This window comes from Myotis yumanensis, unplaced genomic scaffold, assembly GCF_028538775.1.
Source record: "Myotis yumanensis isolate MYYU_CA2020_CCGP unplaced genomic scaffold, mMyoYum1.0.hap1 SCAF_12, whole genome shotgun sequence".
NCBI lineage: Eukaryota > Metazoa > Chordata > Mammalia > Chiroptera > Vespertilionidae > Myotis > Myotis yumanensis.
This window is the reverse complement of record NW_027223763.1, coordinates 43,818,143-43,845,062: the sequence shown is the minus strand read 5'-3', so window position 1 is coordinate 43,845,062 and position 26,920 is coordinate 43,818,143. Positions and strand designations below refer to the sequence as shown.

General features: G+C 40.9%; 2 protein-coding genes across 4 annotated transcripts in view; both read left to right on the top strand.

The window, feature by feature from the left end:
• Positions 1-26,920, top strand: part of PIP5K1B (phosphatidylinositol-4-phosphate 5-kinase type 1 beta) — a 284,538-nt gene that overhangs the window by 49,452 nt on the left and 208,166 nt on the right. The window lies entirely within an intron of this gene.
• On the top strand, positions 19,352-23,403 carry PABIR1 (PP2A Aalpha (PPP2R1A) and B55A (PPP2R2A) interacting phosphatase regulator 1). Its single transcript, XM_070431534.1, has one exon. It carries the CDS (start codon positions 19,481-19,483, stop codon positions 20,333-20,335), a length of 855 nt encoding a protein of 284 aa, XP_070287635.1. The 5' UTR covers positions 19,352-19,480; the 3' UTR covers positions 20,336-23,403.

Here is a 26,920-nt window from a genome sequence, read left to right as displayed (position 1 = left end):
GCATGTTTTAGGCCCTTTGGCCACGCCATGTGACATTTTACATAAATATTCCCTAAGACCTCTGTTACACAGATCTGCCCGTCTCCCTCCCTGGTGTCATATTAGTTCTAAAACTTATAGCTGATCCATTACCAAAGCCAAAGAAAGGGGAGACCTGGAATTAGAAATTTAATGCAAAGAATTTGTGAATTGCTTGTATTCTCACTTTGTCAGCCTGACACATTTGAGGAAAAAATAAATTTCTAAAAATGTGTGGTGGCTGCTATGCAGTCTATGTACTCGACAGTTTTCTGTTACAAGGGTCAGCTGTGGATTAAGAGCCAACCTAAAACAAGGGAAATTTTGAGAAGAGTAATTTTAAACATCTTTTCGTCCCAATCATCCTTGTACATATTTCAATTGATTAAAAATAAAATGAGAAAATAATTTTCTTTTATCTTTGACTTCGTTACAAGTTTGAGAATTCTGATCATGTGTACATATTCTGCCACATGTTTTCTCTATAATTTCTTCTTTGCATCAAACAGATATTTGTATTTTTTTCCTGTGTTTCCATTTTCTAGAATTTCAAGTTAAAATACTCATGTATCTCAATCTATTCCTTTAGAACAGCAATTTCTGATTGAAATATAATAAGAGCCACATAACTAACTTTGAATTTTATAGTGGCCACATTTAAAACGTAAACAGGAACAGGTAAGACTAATTTTAATGATGTATTTTATTTAACCTAATATATATAAAATGTTACCATTTCAACACTGAAGCATCTGAAAAATTGACATGTTTACATTTTTCTTCAGATGAAGTCTTCCAAATCCAGTGTGTATTTTGTACCCATAGCACATTCAGACACTGGATGTTCATCAGAAATACTTGAGCTGTATTTAGATTTCAGAAGCGTTGCTATTGAAAAAGTAGACTCACATTTCCAGGTTGTTCCAAACATATTTAAAAGTTTCCCAATAACACAAACAAGCATCAGGTACTTTATTTATTTAATTAAAATTAAATAAAATTAAAAATTCACTCCCCTATCACTCTAAATGATATCAAACTATCATACAAGGTCATAGTGGTCAAAACAGCATGATAATGAAATAAAAATAGACATATAATTCAATGGAACAGACTAAAGACCCCAGAAATAAACTCACACCTGTATGGTCAATTAATATAGGACAGTGGAGGCAAGAACATACAACAGGATAAAGACGGTCTATTCAATAAATGGTGCTGAGAAAATTGGGCAGATACATGAAAAAAAATGAAACCAGACCACCTTCTTACACCATAAACACGAATAAACTCGAAGTGGATTAAAGACCTATGTGAAATATGTAAAACTCGAAATCATAAAGCTCCTACAAGAAAACATAGGCAGTAAAGTCTCTGACATCTCTCTCAGCAATATTTTTGCTGACATATCTCCTTGGGCAAGGGAAACACACACACAAAATAAACAAATCAGACTACATCAAACTAAAAAGGTTTTGCAAAGCAAAGGAAACCATCAACAAAACAAAAAGGCAGCCCTAGCTTGTTTGGCTCAGTGGCTAGAGCATCAACCCGTGGCCTGAAGGGTTCTGGGTTCGATTCTGGTCAAGGGCACATACCTCGGTTGCAGGCTTGATCCTCGGGCTGCATGTGGGAAGCAACCAATCGATGTGTCTCTCTCACATCGATGTTTCTCTCTCTCTGTCTCTCCCCCTACCTTTTACTCTCTCTAAAAATCAATGGGAAAATATCCTTGAGTGAGGATTAACAAAGAAAACCAAAAAATGAAAAGACAAGCTATTGACTGGGAGAACACATCCACCAATGATACATCTGATAAGGGGTTAGGATCCAAATTTTATGAAGAACTCATAAGTCAACTCCAAAAAAAACAAACAATCCAATTAAAAAGTGGGCAGAGGACCTGAGTAGATACTTCTCCAAAGAGGACATACAGATAGATGCCAATAGACATCTGATAAGACATACAAATTGGTAGTCACAAAATAGTCACGAGGATGTACAGTACAGCATAGGGAATATAATCAATAATATTGTGATAACTGTGTATGGTGCCAGCTGGGTACTGGAAATACCAGAGGGAGCACTTTGTAAAGTATATGATTGTCTAACCACTATGCTGTCCACCTGAAACCAACACAAAATAGTATTGAAGGGAAACTGTAATTGAATAACAATTAGCCTTAGTTACACACACTTCATGTGCTGGTTTAGTTTTATGCACAGCATTCAATTCCAGTTACTAGGAGCATAGGGAATTGAAAGAGAATTGTCTTGAGAGAGAGAGAAACAAGGGACTGGTATTGACTCTGCGACTAGCTGTTTGACCTGGAATATGTACTACCCAAGGCCTTCTTGCCTGAATGTCTTTAATTGTACACTAATTTATAATCAGAAATGGACCAGATGTTCTCCTCTGAGGTCCCTTGCGCTCATAAAATGTTACAAGCCTTGTATGCACAAAGGTGCAAAATGCCACACCAATTGAAATGCATTTCTGTGAAATGGAGAGCTATGGCCCTAGCCCAGTGGTTCTCAACCTTTTGGCCCTTTAAATACAGTTCCTCATGTTGTGACCCAACCATAAAATTATTTCGTTGCTACTTCATAACTGTAATATTGCTACTGTTATGAATCGTAATGTAAATATCTGATATGCAGGATGGTTTTAGGCGACCCCTGTGAAAGGGTTGTTCAACCGCCAAAGGGGTAGAGACCCACAGGTTGAGAACCGCTGCCCTAGCCGGTTTGGCTCAGTGGATAGAGCGTTGGTGTGCATACTGAAGGGTCCGGGTTCAATTCTGATCAAGGGCGTGCACCTTGGTCGCAGGCTGCTCCCCGTCTCAGGCCCTGGTTGGGACGCCTGCAGAAGGCAACTAGTTGATGTGTTTCTCTCACATCGATATTTCTCTCTGTCTTTCCCTCTCTTTCCAGTCACTAAAAGTCAATGGGAAAATATCCTTGGGTGAGAATTAAAAAAAAAAAAAGTAGATAGCTATGAATGTTAAGTTTTATGATATGTAATTTAGGTGAGAGTGGAGAAGTAGAGAAGAGAATGGCCACTTCACATCTGGTCATCTGCCAGAGTTCTTAGCTCTCTCTCTTTTGTGGGAATACATGTTCACGTTATAGAAATTATAGAAATAATCTCTTCTCTCACGTGAAATTGCCTGTATTTGTTTCCTACTGCTGCTGTGACAAACTCCCACAGGGTAAGTGACTTGAAACAACGAACACTTATTTCCTCATAGTTCTGAAAGTCAGAAGCCCCAGACTGGTCCCACTGGGCTCTAATGAAGGTGTCAGCAGGGCTGCCTTCCTCCTGGAGGCTCTGGAGAGAACTTGCTGTCTTGTGTTTTTCCGATTCTAGAGGCCAGCAGCATTCCTTGGCTCCTGGCCCCCTCCCATCTTCAAAGCCAGTATGAGCCTTTCTCACATTGCATCACTCAGACATCAACTTTTCTGCCTCCCTCTTTCATTTAAGGACCCTTGTGATTACATATATAATCCAGGTCAATCTTATCTTAAGGTCAGCTGATTAGCAACCTTAATTTCACCTGCAGTCTTAAGTCCCCTTTGCCATTGTCGCAACAGGTGCTGGGGATAGGATGTGGACATTTTGGAAGACCGTTTTTCTGCCTGCCATGCATGGTCATATCTCTGTGTCTTCACAGTTTTTACCAGTGATTTCAGAGCTAGTCACTTTTGTCTCTCTGCTCTATTTTCTGACTCCAAATTAGAGGCAACCATCAGTTAATAGAAGACAGGAGTCAACTGAAGGAATTAGGACAAAGAAGTGACCTTGAATGACGAAATAATTTCATTGACACCTGCCTCAACCTCTCTCTGTGTGTTAAAGCTAGTTATACATAGAAGGTTCTTTTACCTACGCCTGTGTTCTCATCTAGGGAAAGGTAGAAGCTGTGTCTTTCCAAAGAAATAGGGGTGTATTGCTTGAGCATTTTTAAAAAATCTCTAATCAGAGATATAATAAATTTTGCCAAAGTTCAGTGTGTATTTTTTTCTCTCTGCTGAGCAGGTGGCTGAAAGTTGTGGAATGTTGTTTTTCTGAATATAGAATCATAATGTCCTTGGGAACGTGCTCATTAAAATAGAAAAATTGGACTGTATTAATTTGCATTTCAGTTAACTCTTTGGGTAGATTTATATAACTGCCTCTCACTATAATTATTTGCATCGCTGGTGAAAATGCCACATCCATTTGCAGATTATTATGTCATTATCAGAGGCACAGAGGGAAATCAAAATTCACTTTTAGCATTTAGAGAAACTGTACGAGAAGCCGGTGTAGAGGAGGCCAGGCAGGGGTTTTCTAGCCCTTCTTTAGGTTGACAGTGTCGTTTAGACTTTACCTTATGAAGTGTTGGTCTGGAGGGTAATAAACTGGTTGGGAGACCTCACTGGTTAAGCTCCATCTCACATTTACAGTGAGATCTGTCTCAACCAGTCAGTCGCTTAGAAACGTTTATGAGTGCATACTCTGTGTCAAAGTCTTTGGAAGGCAATGGGATACTATCCTTAGAGCTGCCATATTGCACAACTCCAGGCGTGGCCATTTATGCCACTCTGTAGACTGTATGAATGGCACCCCTGGAGTTGTTCAGCGAATGACTGAGACCTTATTCAGTGATCCTGGCATTGCCCACAAGAAAGCCTGTAGCCTGGTGGTGGGGGCAGAGAACAGATTCACAAATGGCCTCTTAAAATTCTTATGCTATGTGTGAGTGGGTACACCCATGAGCACCAAAGAGGAAACATCTAACTTTTCTTAGGAAAGTTAGGGTATCTAGAAAGTTTTCTCAGATGAGATCCTCCCTACACTGAGTTTTGAAGAATCAATAGGAGATGGTCAGGTAAAAAGTCGAGCAGTTCTGGGCAAAGCCAATAGTCTACAAAGAAACAGAGGTGTGCCAAAGCATTCGGCATTTGCAGGATGTGCACGTATTTCAGTATGACTGGAGTGTGACATTCCTGTGGGAATGTGACGAAGCAAAGCATTGACCTTTCTGTGCCTTGATGCCCTGTTTAGTAGAACAAAGAAAACAGCACTAGCTACCTCATGGGTTTTGGTTTTAAGTGAGACACCATAAATAGAATGCCTAGGACAGGGCCTGACATAAAAAGCACTTAAATGTCAGCTGCTGTTGATGACGACAAGCATGGTATTACAGGAGCTGAATAAACACACAAGGTCTGCATAGCTCCTGCCAAGGAGTTTTGACATTATACTGTTGGCTTAGGGAAATTGTCAAATGATTTTTTTTAATGGTGATTTGCAGCTTAGTAGATTTATAAACTGTAGCCATCATTTTGCAAGGCTGATTAGACCCTGGTGAATTGAGTCATCTTACTCAAAACCATCAGAGGCTGATGAAGAAAGATGTCACTTTATCAATGATTGTTCAACATGGAAACCACGCAGCATGATGTGATCGTTACGGCAATGAGGTAGGGACCTCGTGTTTCCCTCCCATGAATTGGTAAACTTTCTTCAGTTCCCCTGTCAACATGAAATGGTCTCCTTTGTGAGGATGAGGAGTCAGAGCGAAGGCAGATGAATGCTTTAAAGGGCTTGTTCTCAACAGAGGATGCCGACCCAGCGAATCAGCCCGGCTCACTGACCACAGGTGTGCCTGACAGATGAGAGTTCTCAAAGCATTTGGGTCAAGGCACCATCTCTCTGGAAATGATGGAGACACTCCGATTTTCTCTGCTTTCTCCTCTGACCGATATCCCTTTTGTTTTTTGACACACCCCTGCCCGCAGCCTCTTTTGTCATCTTCGCTTTTGTTTTCGGCAGGCTTTCAGGAGGTGTCACACCTTCCCAGCTTCACTTGCTTCTCTTTAAGGGTGGCTGCTGTTTAATGGGATTTACGTAGTTTCAATAACACACACTCTCCACAGTGCTCATTTTTTCATTGCGTTCAGGAGCTAAATAGTGAGTTAGTTCTGGGAATCGTTAGTCGGTTAAGCCCGTCATTGTGGGTGAATTCACAGTACTATTAATTACATGGAATGGCCTTTTTTTTTTCTTTTTCTTTTTTTGTTAATCCTCACCTGAGGATATTTTTTCCATTGCTTTTTCAGAGAGTGGAAGGAAGGGAGGGAAAGGGTGGAGGAGAGAGGGAGAGAGAGCGAGAGACATCGATGTTCTGACCTCTACTGGTTGCTTCCCACAAGAGCCCAGGTCTGGGAGTGAGGAGTGAACCGGAAACCCAGGTATATGCCCTTGATGGGGAATCGAACCCAAGAGCCTTTGGTGCACAGGCCCACGGTCTGACCTCCGAGCTACACCGGCCAGGGCTGGAATGGCCTTTCCATTTCTTAGTGTCATCTCATTTTCCTAACCTGTTGTTTTAATCATCTCTTACACTAGATGTTGGAATCCGTCATATTTGGAGACCAGTACTTTAATGAATGTGTTGGGAGGATAAGATTTGTCTCTTGAAGTTGCTATATTTGTATAGAAATAAACATTCTTTTATCAAAGTACTATTATAGGACTTTAGAAGCTTAGTATCTTTTTACTGAATGCTTTAGAAATATATACATTTCTTCTACTAGATTTTTATATTTTCACTTAATGCTATAATGTTACTTTATGCATTCTATCAAGCATTCCAAGTTCAGGCAGATCTTTTATCAATACAGTAATAATGCGAAAAAGACAGAAAATTTGTTCTGGTTATGCTCAATAATGTACATTTTGTCTTGCCCTCACCTTTATTATGTGATCTCTTCATCACAAACATCAATGTATCCCCCAAAATTGATTATACATTTCGAATTGTAATTACCTGGATCTCTTTAATGATAGTTATTTAAAAACAACAACAACACTGGAGCATCTTACACGTTTGGCATGTGCATTTTAAAATAAAACTAGAACTTTTTTTTAAAAAAAAAAAAAGGTGGAGAAGGCCCACGTAAATTCACTGCCTTTTGGAATATGTATTCTGAATATTGTCTTTAAACATTTAAATCAGAATGCCTTGATAGAATGCTACAATCACTGCTCATTATCTTGAATTCACGTGCAGGTCATTTCTTCTTAACTGTTTAAAAAAATGTGAATGTTCACCATGTTTTGCTCCATAGGAAATCAGTCATAATTGTTCATAATGGGTAGTTATTTTTAAATGAAAGCGCTTAAAAAAATAAAAATGAAAGCTCTGAGAAAGATTGCGCTCCTAAATTTTAATGCTTCAAATATTACAGATGTTGACATTGTGATGAAACAGAACTTGCCTCTGGCAACTCTGTTCCATGGAAAAGTTAGAGCTGAGGCTATATTATAATGACATATTTATTAAAATTCTTACGCTGTACTGAAAAGCAGGGGTGTACCTGTGCTATTCTGAATTCTCTGCTCTAGCAAAGCATTTTATGATGATGTACATGTTTGCGTTGATACAACATGGAGAAAGTGGTTGTTCTTCCTTACTTGGAATAAACATAAAGCAAAATTCCAGCAAGAGCACCAGAGCTCTTTCTAAAAATGCAAGGCATGTTTTTCTTTTTCTTTTTAAAAATCCTCTGGCAAAATAGGACCTAAGGCTTTAAGAAATAAATTTCATTTATATGGCTATTTTGTTTATAGAGGGAATAGATCATCTAAAGTGATTTTACTAACTTACTGTAAAGGGCCAAAAAACACATCAAAAACATGCCCAGTTTGTCAATAATTTTGGGGGGGAAAGCCACGTTTTTATCTAATTCTAAGAAGCACAATATCCTGAGGTTGAAGTGGATGTGGATGTGGAGAACAAATACCTGGACTCTGTTGGGAATGTCGATTGATGTAGACTTTCTCAAGGGCGATGTGTTCATCAGAAGCCTTGAGGTTCATAGCGTCTGATCTAGCAATTCTACCTCTGGGACTGTAGCCTAAGGAAATAATAGAACAATGGGGCAAAAAATAAAGACAATATTTATTGTAGCATTTGTTTAGAATAGCAAACATTTGGAAACATTTCAAATTTCCCTCAGAAAAATAATCAAAGTATGGTTCTTTCATCCATTGTATATCTTATAGTGATATAGAATGGTGCTGTGCAGGAAAAGACAGCATGATATGGCAAGTACGTTACAATCTAGTGTATAATATAGTCTCACTTATGGTTGAAAAACGAGTGTGCACTGACTTGGTGGATATATAGTTAACAAAATGTTAACAGAAGCTATCACTGCATAATGGATTGTGGGAAATGTTTCTTTTGTTCTTTGCTGTTCTTTTAATAAAAGAAATACATACATTTTTACAAGCAAAAAAATGTTTTTAAATGTACCTTTTTGACTAGCACTTCTACTTTTACTAATCTGTTCTACAAGTACAACTGGATATGAGCATGCAAAATGTTAAAAATGTTCAACACGGCATTGTTAAAAATCATTTTTAAAAATTAACCTGTCTACCTATCCCCTATTGTCAGGAATTTAAGTAAGAAAGGCATAGTATAACCATACTTCACAGCCATTGAAATTGAAGATGTAAATACATCTGTATCCGTTAATATGGAAAAGATGGCCCTAGCCAGTTTTGCTCAATGGTTAGAGTATGGGCCCTTGGACTGAAGGGTTGAGGGTTTGATTCTTGTCAAGGGCACGTACCTCGGTTGTAGGCTCGATCCCCAGCCTAGTTGGTGGGTGTGTGGTAGGCAACCAGTCGATGTGTCTCTCTCACAGGGATGTTTCTCTCTGTGTGTCTCTCCACCTCCCTTCCACTCTCTCTAAAAAAAAAATCAATGGAAAAATAACCTAGGGTGAGGATTAACAACAACAACAACAAAAAAATCAATCTATGATAAGAGAAAAAATTATCCAACACACATTCCTGATTAAAAACAAACAAAACTTGGTGCATTTAGAATAAGTAGAATTAGTTATGTCGTTTGCTTTATTTTAAACCTACAGTCTCATGCCAAACCAGCATCATATCTTGTGAAACACAAGAAGCATTCCAGTTGAAATTTAGTGTATGACAAGAATGCTCACTTTTATAAACCTGACTCAGAAAGTACCAGCCAGGAGATAGCAGATATAAACATGAGAGTGGAAGTTGCAAGCTTAGTATTATTTGTAGATATTTTAAGTGCATACCTAGAAAATAGAGAATCAACAGAAAAATTATTAGAAAGAACATGAGAAGTCAGATGTCTGGCTAGTAATGATGCTGCTGGCAGAGATACAGGTCGGAAGAAAGGAGAAACTGGATGCATATATCATCCACTAGGAGAGGTTTCAAAGGTATCGCCCACCGGCATTCACACCCACGTGACATAAAGCAGGCCCCAAGCAAAGCACTGCAGGACATTCTTTCACCTGTAACACAGGCTGCTGCACGCTCAGCATGCGGCCACTGGTTGAATCATAAATAAAAATGACAAAGGACATTATGGAAAGAAAAGAGGGATGACAATCCTGGGAGGAAAAGTCTGAGACTATATAGTAAGGAGAGAAAGGGTTCTCAGAAGTCTAGAGCAGTGGTTCTCAACCTTCCTAATGCCGCGACCCTTTAATACAGTTCCTCATGTTGTGGTGACCCCCAATTTCATTGTTACAAATTGAACATAATTAAAGCATAGTGATTAATCACAAAAACAATATGTAATTATATATGTGTTTTCTGATGGTCTTAGGCGACCCCTGTGAAAGGGTCGTTCGACCCCCAAAGGGGTCGTGACCCACAGGTTGAGAACCGCTGATCTAGAGCTTGTGCCTAAGCCAGCTTTTATACCCTTTTGATCAGGCCTACGTAATGTGTTAGCTTCTTAATGTTTTTAAATTTGACACCTATGAATTGCAAGAGTCCACATTTTCACAAGCCCAGATCTTCAACCTCTCCTGAAAACTTAGAAGCCCCAGCAATGAATAATGTCCTTTTCTGCAAGAGCAGCAGAGGCTGGAACGGAGCTGGCTGTCTCCTGCACGTGCTCAGGGACTCCTCAGGCAGCTATGTGCGCACACTCTTTCTCTTGGTGCTATCACTCCATCTATCTGTGGCCTTTGGAAGCATTTCAGTTGGAATCCCTGATGCTGATAATGAACCAGAGAACTTGCTAGGCTCTTAGAGGTTGAAGCAGTGCCTCTAGGAGTTGTGACAGGTCACCCTGTTGGGAAAAGTGAACAAATGAAGAAAACTTTGCTTAATTAAATGTACAACTTGTTCAGACCCAATAATACATCCAAATTTCCCCCATATTATTTTTTAAGTTGAAAAATTGTTATTTTAAACATTAAAAGATTGTGGGCCCATCTTCAAAAGGAATTTGTGGTTGTCTACATGATCCTCGGTGCATTCTTCCTTCTGAATTGTGCAGCATGTGGAGAATTCGTTTTAGCCAGGGAAATCTTTCTGTTCTTTGACACATCATTAAGATCGAGTCTTTAAGCTTTACAGATTCCAAACGCAAATTAGGTAGGAAAAATGGGACAGGCTTTCACTGTCACTTATGCTGTTGGGGGTGTGTGTGTGTGTGTGTGTGTGTGTGTGTGTTGTTGTTGTTGTTGTTGTTGTTGTTGTTGTTAGTGTTGTTTTTTCCTAGCTTATATTCATCTGGCTGCCAGATCTGCTAGATCAGTGGTTCTCAACCTGTGGGTCGCGACCCCATTTGGCGGTCAAACGACTCTTTCACAGGGGTCGCCTAAGACCATCCTGCATATCAGATATTTACATTATGATTCATAACAGTAGCAACATTACAGTTATGAAGTAGCAACGAAAATAATTTTATGGTTGGGTCACAACATGAGGAACTGTATTTAAAGGGCCAGAAGGTTGAGAACCACTGTGCTAGATATTCTAGAAGTAATACCATTAATTGCATTTCCCCTTCATTTCTGCTGAAGAAAGTTGGAAGCTTTTCTGTTGGTAGTGATGGAGCTGATTAAGCATAAACAGCTCTGTGAAACTAACTAGCTAATATACATGAAAAAAAGAAAAAGGTAAAGTCCTCATATTTGGCTGTTCTGAAGCTAAAGGCTATTTTGTTGACTTTGAACAAATCAATATTTATAACCTATTACTTGTGCCCTTACTTCTACCTCCTCGCCCCACTCCAGGGCTTTCTGCCTCAATGTCTCTTCTTTTGTATCATCAGTATTTTTCTTACCACTGGCCACCTTTCAGGAAGGAGCAAAGTTTAAGGAAACCCTGTCCTTAGAACCAATCAGTGAACCATCATGATGACATTTTATGCCTTATTTTCCTCTCAGTTTATGTGAAAGCATTTGGCATCTAGTCAGATCTTGAAAAATGTTTTCTCAATTTGAGTCAGCCAAGCTTTTCAAAGCAGAGTCTGTCTGGCTGCCTCCATTTTTTTAACCATTTGTGTATTAGGTAGATAAGCTATGTTTTCCAGTCTTGATATGGTGGCCTTATGTAGTAGGTGTCCTATGGGGCTCAGTGGTGCAGTCTCTCTGATGGCCTGAGCTAGATGCTCCAGGAATGTCCCCGGTGTGGGTTATGTGAGCCCTTTTGTTGTAGTTGAGTCTTGATTGCTATTGGCCTGGTTGTGGATGGGGTCGATGCTGAGTCTGGCTAGCTGTGAGGATTGACCGTGACCACAATGTATGAGCTGCTGTGCAGGTCTGACCCCATGAGGCGGAATTGGCCCCAGCAGGGTCTGGTACCTTGAGAAATATTTCTTTAGTTGTGCCATTTGTAGAGCTAATTGGGTTGTGTTCCGATGGGGTTTGAAGCCTGCCTCTTGGTGTATTGGTTCTGGGGCCTCTTGCGGGGAATTCTGATGCAGGTCAATGTCAGATGCTACCTGTGACCAGTCCTGGGCTACCAGTTATGAGTTACAAAGCAATCCGCAGATTGTGGCTGTTTCTGCTGGGAACTGGGAACACTTGGGAGGGGTCAAGCTGCGTACCAAGAACAGCTTACACTGGTACGGATCCAGGGGCCAGGGCAGCAAAGGCTCAAGGCACCTCGAGATTTGCTTCCACTTGCCGGCTGCCTTTTAGGCTTAGTTACTCAAAGAGCCTCTAGAGGTACACAGGTTATATGAGGGAGCTTCTCAGTGAGTCACCAGGGACAGGCAAAGGGTGTTCACTAGGTTGATACAGATTCAAGCTCAGTGCCAGCGGTGGGCCTCCGGCCACGCAACCAGAGTTTCAGGGTTCACCAAGGCCAGCCGCCACTCGCCTGGGGCAATGGCCACTGTCCTGCTAGCCCTCTAGACACAGTACCCAGTCTTTCCCTGCATGTCTCCAGTCTGCTCTGAGCTGCCTTCCCAGGGTGAGTTGCTGTGAACAATGTTTTGTGCATTGGCCCTTAAGAGGGTGCCTGGGTTTCTATCGGACTCCCATCTCTTTCTGGTGGAAAAAAAAAATCTCTGCTTATTTTCAGAGCCAGATAACATGTGAGGTCCTCCTCCTGACTCTGGTGCTTCGGTCTGGGGAGCCCTGTATGGGGTTGAGATACCATGCTCCTCAGGGGTAACCTTTGCAGCTGAGATATCCGTCCGGATTCTCCACCACCACATGTGGGTGGGGGGGTCAGCCCTCTTTGATTTCCACCCTTCCTACCAGTTTTGATGTGGCTTCTTCTGTGAATCCTGGGTGATAAGACTTCTCTCCAGCTAGTCTTCGTTGGTTGGTTATTCACATTGATTGTTCTATAATTTAGTTGTAATTCTAGTTTGATCCTGGGAGGAGAGGAATGTAACTTCCACTTATCCTGCCCCATCTTGGCTGTCTCACAGTCCTATTTTCTTCAGCATTCTGCCACATGTGACAAGTACTCTGTGTAACAAGCAGCACTCTTGGGATATAATCAGAATGCTCTTTTTTTGCCTCTCCCTGTAATTTTATTCAATGGGAAAGGTCAACTTCTGGTACTAGATGAAAACCCAGGAACCTTTCTGCTCACTCTTAGGCAATACAATTTCCTAGTGTCACTTCAAATCTCTTTTGAAGCTGGTCTCTCAAATGTCAGGTACCATATAATTGGCAAAGCCTGCAACTTCATTTCAGCGCTCTCCTCCCTTGGCAGGGGCCTTCTGCAGGCAAATTATCTCAGCTCCTAGAGAGGGAGGCAGTCTCCTCCTCTCTGTCCTGGCCTTTGGTCATCAGTCCTTTCCAACTTAATGAGGTTCTAACTTCTTGGGTTCAAAACAATGATAGGAAGAATTCCAGATAACAGGAAAACAAAAATTTTCACTCAAAGGTCTTACTCAACTAGTACTGTTGGTAACATGACTTCTTGTGCTCCGAATTAGGTTAAAATGGACTCTCTTGGGTGCTTTTTATCAAGGGTTCTTCATAAACCATCTGCTCCTCCCTTCACTCGGTTGAAAGCAATCTCTTCGTCTTCTGTTCTGTTAGGACTTTAATAAGTACTTAGGCCTCTTACCCCAGGAGTTTCCAACCTCTGGAGAGCATCAGGGTCACTTGGGCAATTTTTTAAAAAGAAAAATGCCAGTACTTTGTCCCCAGTCTATGGAGTGGGAATCTCTATATTGGGACTCTGTTGTGTTTGTTTTTCAAAATTTCACAGATGATTCTGACGCTTACTAAGGACTAAGGACACCAAATCCTGCATATATATATATATATATTTTAAATATATTTTATTGATTTTTTTTACAGAGAGGAAGGGAGAGAGATAGAGAGTCAGAAACATCAATGAGAGAGAAACATCGATCAGCTGCCTCCTGCACATCTCCTACTGGGGATGTGCCTGCAACCCAGGTACATGCCCTTGACCGGAATTGAACCTGGGACCCTTCAGTCCGCAGGCCGACGCTCTATCCACTGAGCCAAACCGGTTTCGGCAATATATTAAAGTTAATAATGTGCAGCTTCCTTTCTTTCTGGACTCTCAACTTCCCTTGGGTCTTTTTCACCTTTATAATCCCCTCAATAGAGATGTAATCATAACAGATTTGGCCCTTTGGGGCATAAAGGGATTAAAAATCTCAGAGTTCTAGTGGAGAAGCTGTGCCACTGGGATTTGTTCAGTTTTCAGACTGAATTGCTTATAGTTGTGGTGCTCAATAAATACTGGATAAGAAGCTGGCTAGGTGGTTAGTGCCTAGAACAAAAAAGAAAAGTGGGATAACAGTCTAGTTAAATAAGATGTACTGGTTGTGGTTTCAGTATCTGTTTGGAGAAATCTCATGTCTGGTTGTGTTCTAAATGCTTATGTCATGAATATTACTGTTAGGTCTCTGAAGGAGGAATGCAGGAGGCCAGAGTGAGGGGTTACGAATTTATTCAATCATCCACACACCAGGTGGCTGAGCCTGGATGGCTCCAGCACCCAGTGATGGGAGTCAGCGACTTTTAAAGGACTTTTGGCAGGTTTTTTTCTGGGCAGAGACTTCTCTATGCATACCTGGAGGGTAGATAATGGAACGTGGTCACCACAAGTGAAAGGTGGTCTCAGCAAAGGGAATGTCCGTAATGAAATAACCTGAAAAGCCAGTTCCTGGGGGAGGGGTATCAATTCAATTATTTGATCAGACCTAACAATTACCTCAATTAATGTTTACATCATTTAATAAAGAAGACTATCATCCTCACTTTTTAGGTGAGAAAACTGAGTCTCAAGGAGGGTAAGTAACTTGACCCCCCAAGGACATACATGCAGAAGCTACAGTCAAGATTTCAACCCAGGTTCTCTGATTTCAGAGCCCAAGTTCCTAAATACTATATTGTAGCACTTCTCATTCAAAGGGAGCTTTGGGGAGATGTTAGGATTAACCACTCCTCCTACCCCCATTTCTTCCCTCATTCTTTTCAGTCTGCCTTCTTCTCTGTATTCTGTCCCCCTGCCCTCCTGCTCTACAGGGGAACATTAATGAAAGAATCTTAGCAAAAGGCAGAGGGGCTACCATGATGAGATTATTTTTAAACATTTTCTCTGGCAACATTTATGCACATTGGGTAGGATTGGAGTCATCATATAACGAGCAAGACTCATATGAAGTTAGGGAAATAGTTGGGAGCAGATAGAATGTTTGGTAATAGAGATGGAAAAGACGAGACGGATGTCAGGTGTTAAGCAGGTAAAGTTGAAGAGATTTAGTGATGGATTATGCGGGAGCTATGAAGGAGGGGAGAGATCTAGAATATGTTGAGTTTTGATGTGGCTGTCTTAAGAGATTGTTGTGTAATTCATTCTCTAGAGAAGTAGTAGATGTGCCATAGAGAGAAGAGAATTTGTTCATGGATGAGTTTGAAGGACCTATGGAATAAACAATGAGAATGTCTAATAGGTAGTTATATGTGACAATCTTGAGCAGTGATGGCGAACCTATGACACGCTTGTCAGAGATGACACGTGAACAAATTTTTTTGGTTGATTTTTCTTTGTTAAATGGCATTTAAATACATAAAATAAATATCAAAAATATAAGTCTTTGTTTTACTATGGTTGCAAATATCAAAAAAATTCTATATGTGACACGGCACCAAAGTTAAGTTAGGGTTTTTCAAAATGCTGACACGCCGAGCTCAAAAGGTTCGCCATCACTGGTCTAGAGATAGGTCAGCCCTATCTAAGGATAGAAATCTCAGAGACATCAGCACATTGGTCAGAGTTAAAACCATGACAGTGGATGCTTTTGCTTAGAGCAGCGGTTCTCAACCTGTGGGTCGCGACCCCTTTGGGGGTCGAACGACCCTTTCACAGGGGTCGCCTAAGACCATCGGAAAACACATATATAATTACATATTGTTTTTGTGATTAATCACTATGCTTTCATTATGTTCAATTTGTAACAATGAAAATACATCCTGCATATCAGATATTTACATTATGATTCATAACAGTAGCAATTATAGTTATGAAGTAGCAACAAAAATAATTTTATGGTTGGGGGTCACCACAACATGAGGAACCGTATTAAAGGGTAGTGGCATTAGGAAGGTTGAGAACCACTGCTCTAAAGCCAAATATATAGAGAGAGCACATGCTTTATATTTCCTTCATGCATATATGGTAGTTTGGGAATCTTGCAGATTGGGGCAGCAGGTTCAAATTTCTTTGGAACCTTGGACCTGCTCTTCAGAACATACCTACCAAGTATCAGCTGCGTGGAGAGAAAGACGCATCTTGAGGAACGGCAGTTGTTGAAGCATCTGGAATCTTTTCCTACTTTCTTCATTACTCTTCTCATTTTTCTGTGAGAAGCTGGATTCAACTTGTCAGGCACAGCCAAATGGGTGTCCCTGTGTAGTTTATTATATGCCAGGAAGGACAATAGCAGTCATTCAAAACAAGGTTTCAAATGAATACATAAGAATAAACCCCCGGGATTAGTCCCAATTGAAAAATTTGGTGCGGCCAGGGAGGGTGGCTGCTGCTGCTGGGGATTAACAAACAGCTGAAGGGAATGGTATTCACTGATCTAAACACATTTTTAGTGACTGATGGCCTCTATCTACCCCCATGGGATCTATCACTTAAACAGGCTTACAGAGTAAAATTTTTAAATAGTATGATTTTTAAAATTTTTCCTTCTTGGAAACTGTCTACCTGATTGTGTATGAATGTTTTGGTTCATACATTTCAGACCACAGAAATGCATGCCTCTAAAAATCACTATGGTCTCAGGGAAGAAGCTGAAGAGCAAATTTTCTTCTAGAGAATCAAACTAGAAGCAACAGAACAAAGGAAGCCCTCTGGTGAGAGTGGTGGGAAAGTTGGCGGGATCATATTATGTTCAGAGCACTGAGTGTTTAATTTTAAACTTATTTTTATTTATTTCAGAGAGGAAGAGAGAGAGAGAGAGAGAGAGAGAGAGAGAGACATCAACAATGAGAGAGAATCATTGATTGGCTGCCTCCTACATGCTCCCCCCGCCCCCTGCCCACCCCCCGGGAATCCAGGCCTGTGCCCTGACCAGGTATCAAATGGAATGGAACCATGACCTCCTGGTTCCTTGGTCAATGCTCAACCACTGAGCCTCAGAGAGAACCCGGTTTGTATAGGGCCTTTACTGTTTGCTGGGCCTATTATGTCCCCACTTCACAAATGAGAAAAGTGAAGCCCAGAGAGGCTGGCAGACTTGTCCCAGGCCACAGGGCTGGAAGTATGATAGTCTGACTCCAGTTTTCATACTTTTTTGCTATAGTTCTTGTGCACTCACATGTTGAGCCCTTCAGTCTATAATCCAACTAGATGTGCAGCTTTTGCATGGTTTAAAATTAACTTTATGCATTGCCCATGGAGCATCAGTCCCTTTTTCCTTCTTGCCAGATGCATTAATCTTTCAAGTGAAAGATAGCAGAGAGAAGCATGTAAGGATACCAATTGTAACCTTGGTTTTTGGCCTAGGAGAATTTCAATGCCAAAGAGAAGGCACCAAAAATGAACACTGCCTAACATGTATTAAAATCAGTGAGGAACAAATGATATAAACTACACTTTCTATTCTATTTAAAAAACAAGGCAGTAGAGGGTGAGAGGGCTAGAGGCTATTTTTAATATATTCTCCTTTGAAAAAATTGAACAAAGTAACTACAATTCACATTTGTTTTTTACTTGCACTTTGCTGAGGGCCTAGGCTGGGAGCTTCTTCCGACAGGTCTTTGAGGCCCCTCTCTCCCTCTATCCTTCCTCCATATGATGGGTGGCTCCATGGCAGTAGTTTGATGACTTTTAGTGGTTATAAAAGTTGAAAGGTGAGAGGGGTCAGAAGCCCCTTTGTAAATGTCTGCTTTTATTTTCTATTCCTTGCTGTTGCTTTAAGGATTAGACTAAGCAACTACGGAGAACATCTGCATTTAGTGGGCTCGCAATGATCGAGGAGTGAATAGTTGTAACAGTTTCAGAGATCATCCACTGTTTTTCTTCCATTGTGATCACAAAGTAATTTCTTTGTGGCCAAAATCATATCCTTAAACACAAACTCATTCTCCCCATGTGCAAAAACAACAGCTCACACTGAGCTGCTTGGTGTTCATTTAACTCTGTTCCATGTAATGAATTATGCTAGGAGAATACTGCAGAATCATTTTTTTTTAAAATATATTTTATTGATTTTTTACAGAGAGGAAAGGAGAGAGATAGAGAGTTAGAAACATCGATGAGAGAGAAACATCGATCAGCTGCCGCCTGCACATCTCCTACTGGGGATGTGCCCGAAGCCCAGGTACATGCCCTTGACCAGAATCGAACCTGGGACCTTTCAGTCCGCAGGCTGATGCTCTATCCACTGAGCCAAACCGGCCTCGGCCGCAGAATCATTTTTTAATGAACACAAAGATGGCTGTTGAGAAAGTTGAAGGCTATAAAAGGGGCTTCCTTCCTTCCTTCACGCCGTCTTAGAAATAACTTAGCTGAGGGCTCTGTCGGAACAGGACCCAAGAGGGCTGATGGTTCTGCTTGTGACCTGCAACTGGCTTCAGACAAGTGTCCAGGGCTTATGTGAGGCTGCGGGAGACTTGCTGTTTAGGGGCCCAGTGAAATGTAGCTACAGGGGTGTGTGTGTGTGTGTACACATGTTTCTGTCTCCATTCTTTCTACTGTCCAGGCCAGGTAGCCATTCTTTCCCTGGTACTGTTATGTGTCAGAGAGATGTAGAAGCTTAGCATTCCATTTAAAGTTAGGCTCATGGTTAATGCTTGAACAAAATGCATTTCTTCCAATGAAATACATTCTTATTCTTTTCTGTCCTCCATTTACATTCCAAGTTCCCATTCTCTTTCTTTGTATCAATAGCATTTTGAGGGCTAACTTCATATATAATCAAGCATATAAATTTCAAGTATTCAGTTGAGTAAGTTTTTGCATATGCATACACCCGGGGAGCCAGATCCGGGATATGGAGCATTCCCTGTGCTCCTTCCAGTCGGTAGTCCCAAGGGTAACCTCTATTTTAACCTCGACCGCCATAGATGGATGTCAGCTGTTCCTGTATATCATTAAAGCGGAGTCGTAGAGTTGTACTCTTTTCTGTTTGATTTCCTCCATTCAACGTTGTGCTGTAACTCACACGTGTTGCTGAGTGAAGAATTCCGCTGTATAATGTCTTCTTCATCCATGGGAGTGCTTATGGACCTTTGCACTGTTTTCAGTTTGGGGCTATTCCAAACAATAATGCACGGGCCCTCCCACAGCCCCGCGTCACCAAGGCCTCTCCGAGCTCTTATTTTATAAATATACGCTCCGGAGGACTGTAACTTTATCAACGTGTAAAAGCGCGCTGGTTCTCGGTAGCTATTTGCATAAGAACCACCCACTTCTCGCCCCGCTCCCTGGGGCTGCGGCGCAGCTCTGACGCGTTAACCCGGCGCCGCGAGAGCGCGCGCAGAACGCCTGCGCGAAGAGGGGCGCATGCGCAGACGACCGAGCCCGCTGACAGATTCTCGGTGGCGGCAGCAGTGGCGGCGGCGGCGGCGGCGGCGCCTGCGGCGGTCCTGGACTGCGGGGAATGGGAGCCTTAGCTCTCTGACTGAGCACCGCCCCGCCTCCCTGGCCTCCGACATGGCTCAGGAAAAGATGGAGCTAGACCTGGAGCTGCCTCCGGGCACGGGCGGGAGCCCGGCGGAGGGCGGCGGCAGCGGCGGCGGCGGGGCCCTCCGGAGGTCTAATAGCGCCCCTCTGATCCACGGCCTCAGTGACACTTCGCCGGTGTTCCAGGCCGAGGCGCCGAGCGCCAGGCGCAACAGCACCACGTTCCCGAACCGCCATGGCCTGCTGCTCCCAGCCTCCCCGGTCCGCATGCACAGCAGCCGATTGCACCAGATCAAACAGGAGGAGGGCATGGACTTGATCAACCGAGAGACCGTCCACGAGCGCGAGGTGCAGAACGCCATGCAGATCAGCCACTCCTGGGAGGAAAGTTTCAGCCTGAGTGACAACGACGTGGAGAAATCCGCCTCCCCGAAGCGCATCGATTTCATTCCGGTGTCACCAGCACCATCTCCCACCCGGGGAATCGGGAAGCAGTGCTTTTCACCATCCTTGCAAAGTTTTGTGAGTAGCAATGGATTGCCTCCAAGCCCGATTCCCAGCCCAACGACCCGGTTTACGACTCGAAGAAGCCAGAGCCCCATTAATTGCATTAGACCAAGTGTTCTTGGACCATTGAAAAGAAAATGTGAAATGGAGACTGATTATCCGCCAAAGAGATTTTTCCAGGGCATGCTGTCTTCTGACGTCGCACAGCTGTCAGATCCGGGGGTGTGTGTGTCTTCGGACGCCCTGGATGGGAACAGCAGCAGTACTGGATCTTCCTGTAACTCGCCAGCGAAAGTCAGCACTACCACCGACTCCCCGGTGTCACCTGCCCAGGCGGCCTCTCCATTTATTCCAGTAGATGAACTTTCATCTAAGTGACTCACCCACCTATCCCCGAGACTCGGTTGTTTTGTTTTGTTTTGTTGTTTTTTTGCAATGGAGAGAAAAATCAAGTTGGAGCAAGCACTGAACTTTGTTAATTAATTTGAGGCTATTTCCTATTTGACTCTTTTTCGGACTTTCCTGAACTGAACTGTTGGTATTCTAGAGAACTTTTATGTCAGGTTCCTGCGGATTACTTCAGTGTAGTAATATTTTCAGACGTTTTCCCAATAAGTGTGTTGAAGCATACATCTTTACGCTGCTAATATGTCTAAATACATATGTTATCCCTTGATTTTTTAAAAAAAATAATTGAGAGCTCTATTTATTTATGGGATTATTAAGTTCTGATGCAAATATAAATGTTGAATTAATCAGTGCAGTAAACTGATGTTTTAAAATTCCATACTTCATGCCCACACTAATTTTTAATGTTATTTTTAGTGATTGCTAATTTCTATTTGATGAACAATAACTTACTATTTACGCTATTTTTAAAATATGTTAGTTATATCAATCCAGTGGTTGTCTTGTTTTATTCAGGAATCCTTGGATATTCAATTTTCTGGGTACAGAAGTGAATGGGAGGGGAATTGATAAAATAATAAAATATAAACATTTGCAACAAATCGTTTAAAATTAAACATAAAGGTAAACATTTAAGAAAATATTTCCAAATGAAATTTAATAGTATTTCTAATAAGTTGTACAAATATAACTACTCTACAGAAATGAATTTTTTTTTTTTTACCAGAAAGTGCAATCTCTTGGGTATAATACTAAAGTTAAATGGAACAGTGCCTTGCAGTCTTAGCCCACTGCACATAGACTGAGGCCAGATTCTTTGTAACCATTGCACACTTAAATGCTTTTTAGGTGTAGAAAATGTGTGGGAAATCCTGTTGAGTTTCAGCAGAGCATCCAGGCAGATAAAACTCTATCATTCATATGCTTTAAAATATCCAGTTGTGCCACAGGGGGTATTGTTGCCAACAAGAAGCCAGAGCAACTTTTGGCTGCTTTTTGGCTCTGCCCATCAGTCACCTTCCTAGTTTTCCCTAGCTCAGGAAGGAAGCAGCTGTTTCCTTGCCAATTGGTCCTTCCTCTCCACCTCCCACCCAGCTAGGGCATCATCAGTTAGACAAAAGTACAATGTGATTGGGATTTCTGACAGTGAGCAGCAACAGGACTGTGGAATTGTTTCAGGAACCTCTGTGGTTAAAACTACAGCTGGAGTTGAATGCCTTGGGGTTGTCAGCTAATTGCCAATGACTTGCAATTGAAAATCAGTGGAGAGTCACATAGGTAAATTGGTATTTGACTTAGGTTTTGTTAAAGGTAGAATTGTGAAATATTCTTTTTTTTTGCCTTTTACAATTAAGACAAAATATGAAAATATTTAATAACAGAGTGTTTTATATTATAGTTCTTATATCATCCTTAACTAGGAAGGAAGGGAGGGAGGACGGAAGGAAGGAAGGAAGGAAAGAAGGAAGGAAGGAAGGAAGGAAGGAACAAAGGGGGAAAATCTGGCAACTCTGGCTTTTAAAAGTTATTGCCTACAGAGACTTTAACAATTATGTGGAATTTTTACAACTATGAGAATAAATGGAACTGGTCAACTTTTAACAGTTTCCTCAAGAATTCAGTGAAATTATGTCGAGGGTAAGATCGTGGGCAGAGGCTTGAAATTCTCTCTTTCAGGTAATATAGTATTCAAATACCCATGTCTGATCTTGTTCTTCAAATTCAAACTTATATATCTAACTTCCTGTTGGGCACCTTGACCTGCCTCCAGAGGTACTTTAATCTCAACTTCTCTAAAGCAACATCTATTGTCTTCTCGTTGAACCTGTTGTTGAATTGCCTAAATTGATGACGTCACCACTATCTAATTTCCTAAACTAGAAACCATGGGAAACATCCTTGACTCTTCCTTTTCCTTATCACATCCAGCTTAATCACCAAGTCCTGTCTACTTCTTTTTTTTTTTTTTTTTTAAATATATTTCATTGATTTTCCACAGAGAGAAAGGGAGAGAGACAGAGAGTCAGAAACATCGACGAGAGAGAAACATCAGTCAGCTGCCTCCTGCACATCCCCCACTGGGGACGTGCCCGCAACCCAGGCACATGCCCTCGACCGGAATCGAACCCGGGACCCCCCAGTCCGCAGGCCGACGCTCCATCCACCGAGCCAAACCGGCCTCGGCCCTGTCTACTTCTGAAATGAAACTCAAATCTCTTCCTTTCTATATCTCTGTTGCCACTGATGTAGCTTAAATTCTGGCTGAAGTGATCTGCCAGCCTATCTTCTTACCTTCTTTTGGCCCAGTCTTCACAATGCCTTTAATGTGATCTATCTAAAATAGGAACTTGATTTTTCACCCTCATGCTTAAAAACGATATGCTTCCCCATTTCCTACAGTTTAAGGAATACTTTCTTTAATTTAACATAGAAGGTGTGTTTTTTGTTTGTTTTTGTTTTAATGAATTGGCCATACTCTTAGAAGCTTTAATCCTCTGTTCATCCTGCCCCAATACACATCCTTCTTACTGGAAACACTAGACTATTTGATATTCTTTAAATATGCCACACACTTTCATGTGTTTGTACCTTCTGATAGATTGTTCCTTCTCCTTAAAATGCTCTTTCCTTTTCAGGCAGGCAAATGCTTTATTTTTATTGCATGTGAATTTAATGATGAAGTAATGTGCTGATTATAAAAATACTTAAGCAATATTTAAACAGATATCTATATAGTAAAAACTGAAAGTCTGTCTGTTACTATGTAAAATTCATCTTCTCTTCCTGTAGGTAATTTCAATAATTCTGTATATATTGTGCAAGATGTGTTATTCCACATTTTCATGTATATATGTATATAAATTCAGGAAACCAACATGTCATTTACATCTCTCTTCTTTCTTTCCCCCATAGCTAATCATTCTCATTCCCCAAATCTTACTGATTTTTTCTTCTAGAATCTTCTTTCTTCTCTACTGCCACCCTGATCTAGGATATTTCCCTCGTAGGCTTCTGAAGCTGCCTTCTGATTCCCAGTTGTCCCCTTCACCCTTGCTCTGGTTGGCTAACCACTTATTTTCCATATAGCAACCTGAGCAATTCTTGAAAAATTACAAACCTGACCCTTCCCTCTCCCAGCTTTAAAGCTTTGCAGTTGCTTCCTGGTGTCATGCTATCAACATGTTTGGATTCTGGCCCCAGAGGCCCAGGGAAATTGCCCTTACCTCTCCTCCCCTTGTTTTCTGTGCTCCACCTTCAATGGCTTGGTTGCTTGTCAAATACTTTATGTTCTCTCCTATTTTAGGTCTTTTTGCCAGATCATTTCCTTGAAGGTATAGGCAGGGGTGGGAACGTCCAGCCCCATGAGCTAGGCCCTCGAAATCATTTGGTTCTGGTGCTGCCAAGGCAATAGGGGTGAGTTAATTAAATCTTTGACCAAATAAAGCAGGCTAATTTTTAAGTTGATAATTTTGTATGGCCTCCGAAAGATGTTATAAATATCCAAATGGCCCTTGGCAGAAAAAGGGCTTCCCACCCCTGGATAGAGAAACCTTTATTTCTGTAAACTCCTTTTTCTATAGAGGCAGTAAGTTTTAAATCAAATGTGTCTCTAAGAGTTTATACAGACAATTTACACTGTTATGTTATTGTTCATAACTACAATCACAATGTAAGGACTTAGATCATGCAAGAATTATCCTTCAAAAAAACATTTTTGGGGGTACTAATATTGCTAATCTGTAAACTTTGTGCTAGAAGTCCCAAAGCACATAAATTTAGTTACAGTATAGTTTGTCATATATAACAAACGTCTGTGGCATATTTTCCTTTATTATTTTTGTTTAAAACACAATGTAAATGGAAAAAATAATGGTCACTAAATTTGCAGTTGTTGGATGTCAGAACCCTTAAGCATATTTAAAAGATTGATTATAATTAGGAATAACCTGTATCAGGTTGCCTTCCAGTGATTCAATTTATTAGTTCAGCCAGTTACATACCTGTAGCAAGAGACCACTCTTCGATATCTGGCAGTAAAATTGGGAAAGGGTCAAGGCTTATGAGGGAAACAGGATTGGGATTCATTTTTTTGTATGGCATGTGTATGGATGGGTAGAAAAGGTTTGAAGATCCAAGAGAGAGGTGGGCGACGGGAATAATAGCCAGAACAACAAACCAACCAGATGATGATGTCCACCTACATTTTCTGGGTAGCATCAGGGACTAGAAGAACGAGTTGGTCTTAAAAAGGAGATCTCGAAGAATTTATTTTTATTATTTAGAACAGGAAAGGGATGGAAGGTGGAAAAGCTAGGCAAAGATCAGCACATTTGAATTGATTTGCTATTGCAGGACTTTAGGAGTGTGGAGGCAAGTATATGAAAAGAGAATTTGTATCTGAATGCTTCTATTTTCCAATTATTGAGGAATCTACAATATTTGAGGGTGGAGCAAGAGTAGACTTGGAAGCTTGAGTGAAATAAAGTTTTAATGTTGCCTCTTTGAGAAGGTTGATGAGGCCGTGTTGGGTGCCAGGTTGCAGTTAGATTGCAGGTACAAAAGAAGTGGATTGGAATGACCTAGGTTTGGGAGTTGGTTAAGTATTAGGTGTGTGAAGCAATTAGGGATTCTGCTGAAAGTGGAATTGAATGAAGGGCCAGGGTCTTGGGGATGGTAAGAGAAGTCAGCAGTGGGTTATGGGAGATTACATTCAATAAGCCATGACAAAGCATACAGAGAATCTGATCTCACTGTGGAACTTTCGCATTAGCAGTTTTGCCCTTACTTTTCATGGCTAATTTTGTTTAGTTAGAAAATCAGTCCCACATCAGCATGCCTTGAGTTTCACTTATTTGATTTTTAAAAAAAAAAAAGAAATTGATTTTTAAAACTTTTTATAAAATAAAAAAGGGGGGGGGGGGGAGTGAGTCAGATTGCTCATTACAGCCAAGACAGTCCTTTATGCCTTCCCTAACTTGTTGTCCACATAAAAAAAGTTCTTAAAAGTTGAAATGATCTTTATATAAAAGTTATATGCTAAGTACTTGCTGTATGTCAGGCACTGTTCTAGGTGCTAAACAAACGTGATATTTCATTTACTCTTTATCATCTGAGATAAGTGCTGTTATTGTCCTCATTTTATAAATGAGGAAATAGAGGCACAGAGAGGTTAAGTAACTTGCTCAGCATTCCAAAATGGAGGTAGGCAGTATATTGTGGTTAAGAACACAGACTGTGGAGCCAGGTGGCTGTGGTAAGGATGACGGTGGTAAGGATTACATGGGTCACTATATGTAAAGTCTTTATAGTAATTCGGGGCAATTTCTGTAGATGTGTTAACTATCATTATTGTGGTGGTGGTAGTTGTCATTGTTGTTAACAACAGCAATAATGTTGTGGATTCAATAAGGAATCTTTGATCATCCTTGATTGATGAAACTCCTGCTTTCACACACAGTAACATTATACTTTCTCCCCTTCAAGGCATCCTATCCTATCATAAGGGAGAGTGTTTTGGATGTTGGAGAATCTTTTTGTATTCATTTTTCAATTACAGTTGACATACAATATTATATATTAGTTTTAGATATACAGCCTAGTGGTTAGACATTCATATTACTTACAAAGTGATCACTCCAATGGGTACTGACACCATAGATAGTTATTACAATATTATTGAGTATATTCCCTATCCTCTATTTTACATCCCTGTGACTGTTTTTGTAACTGGCAATTTTTACATCTTAATCCCATCCCCCTTTTTACCCAGGTCACCCTCCCATCGAACTACCCATCAAAATGTCCTTTGTATCTATGAGTTTCTGTCGTGTTCATTTGTTTTTTAGATCCTACATGTAAGTGAAATCGTGGTATTTGCTGTTCTGTGTCTGACTGACTTCACTTAGCATAATACCCTCTAGGTCCATCCACGTTGTCACAAATGGCAAGATTTCATTCTTTTTTATGGCCGAGTGATATTTCATTGTATATATGGAATATTACCCATTTGTCTATCATTAGGCACTTAGATTGATTCCATATGTTGGCTATTGAAAATAATGCTGCAGTGAAATAGGGGGTGCATATGTCTTTTCAAATTATGTTTTGGATTTCTTCAGATTAATACCTAAAAGTGGGATTGCTGGTCATTAATTTTTTGAGGAGCCTCATACTGTTTCCCATAGTGGCTGTACCATTTTAATACAGTCCCGCCAACAGGACATGAAGGTTCCCTTTTCGGATGCTGGAGAGTCTTATACTGAGCAGACATTTCTCAGTAATTTTCACCATCTAATTCAAGTCCGACTCTCTGGAACATGCAGAACAAGCCTTATCTCTCTTTTTTAGATGATAGCTTCCCTTCACCAATCAGAAACACCGATTCCTCTGTAATTACCTCTTCTGAATTTGGAAAATCATGAGCAGTTTTTTAGTGCACTCCCTCTGTGAAATAGGGCTATCATTGCTAGTGCTATCAGAATTTTCACAAGATCATGATCCCTTTAAGACTGCTTTCCCTTCTGAGAAAGTAAAAGATGGTTTAGTCACATGAGG

Coding starts and splice junctions, on each gene's coding strand:
- PABIR1 (XM_070431534.1), top strand. CDS start 19,481: ATGGCTCAGGAAAAGATGGAGCTAGACCTGGAGCTGCCTCCGGGCACG.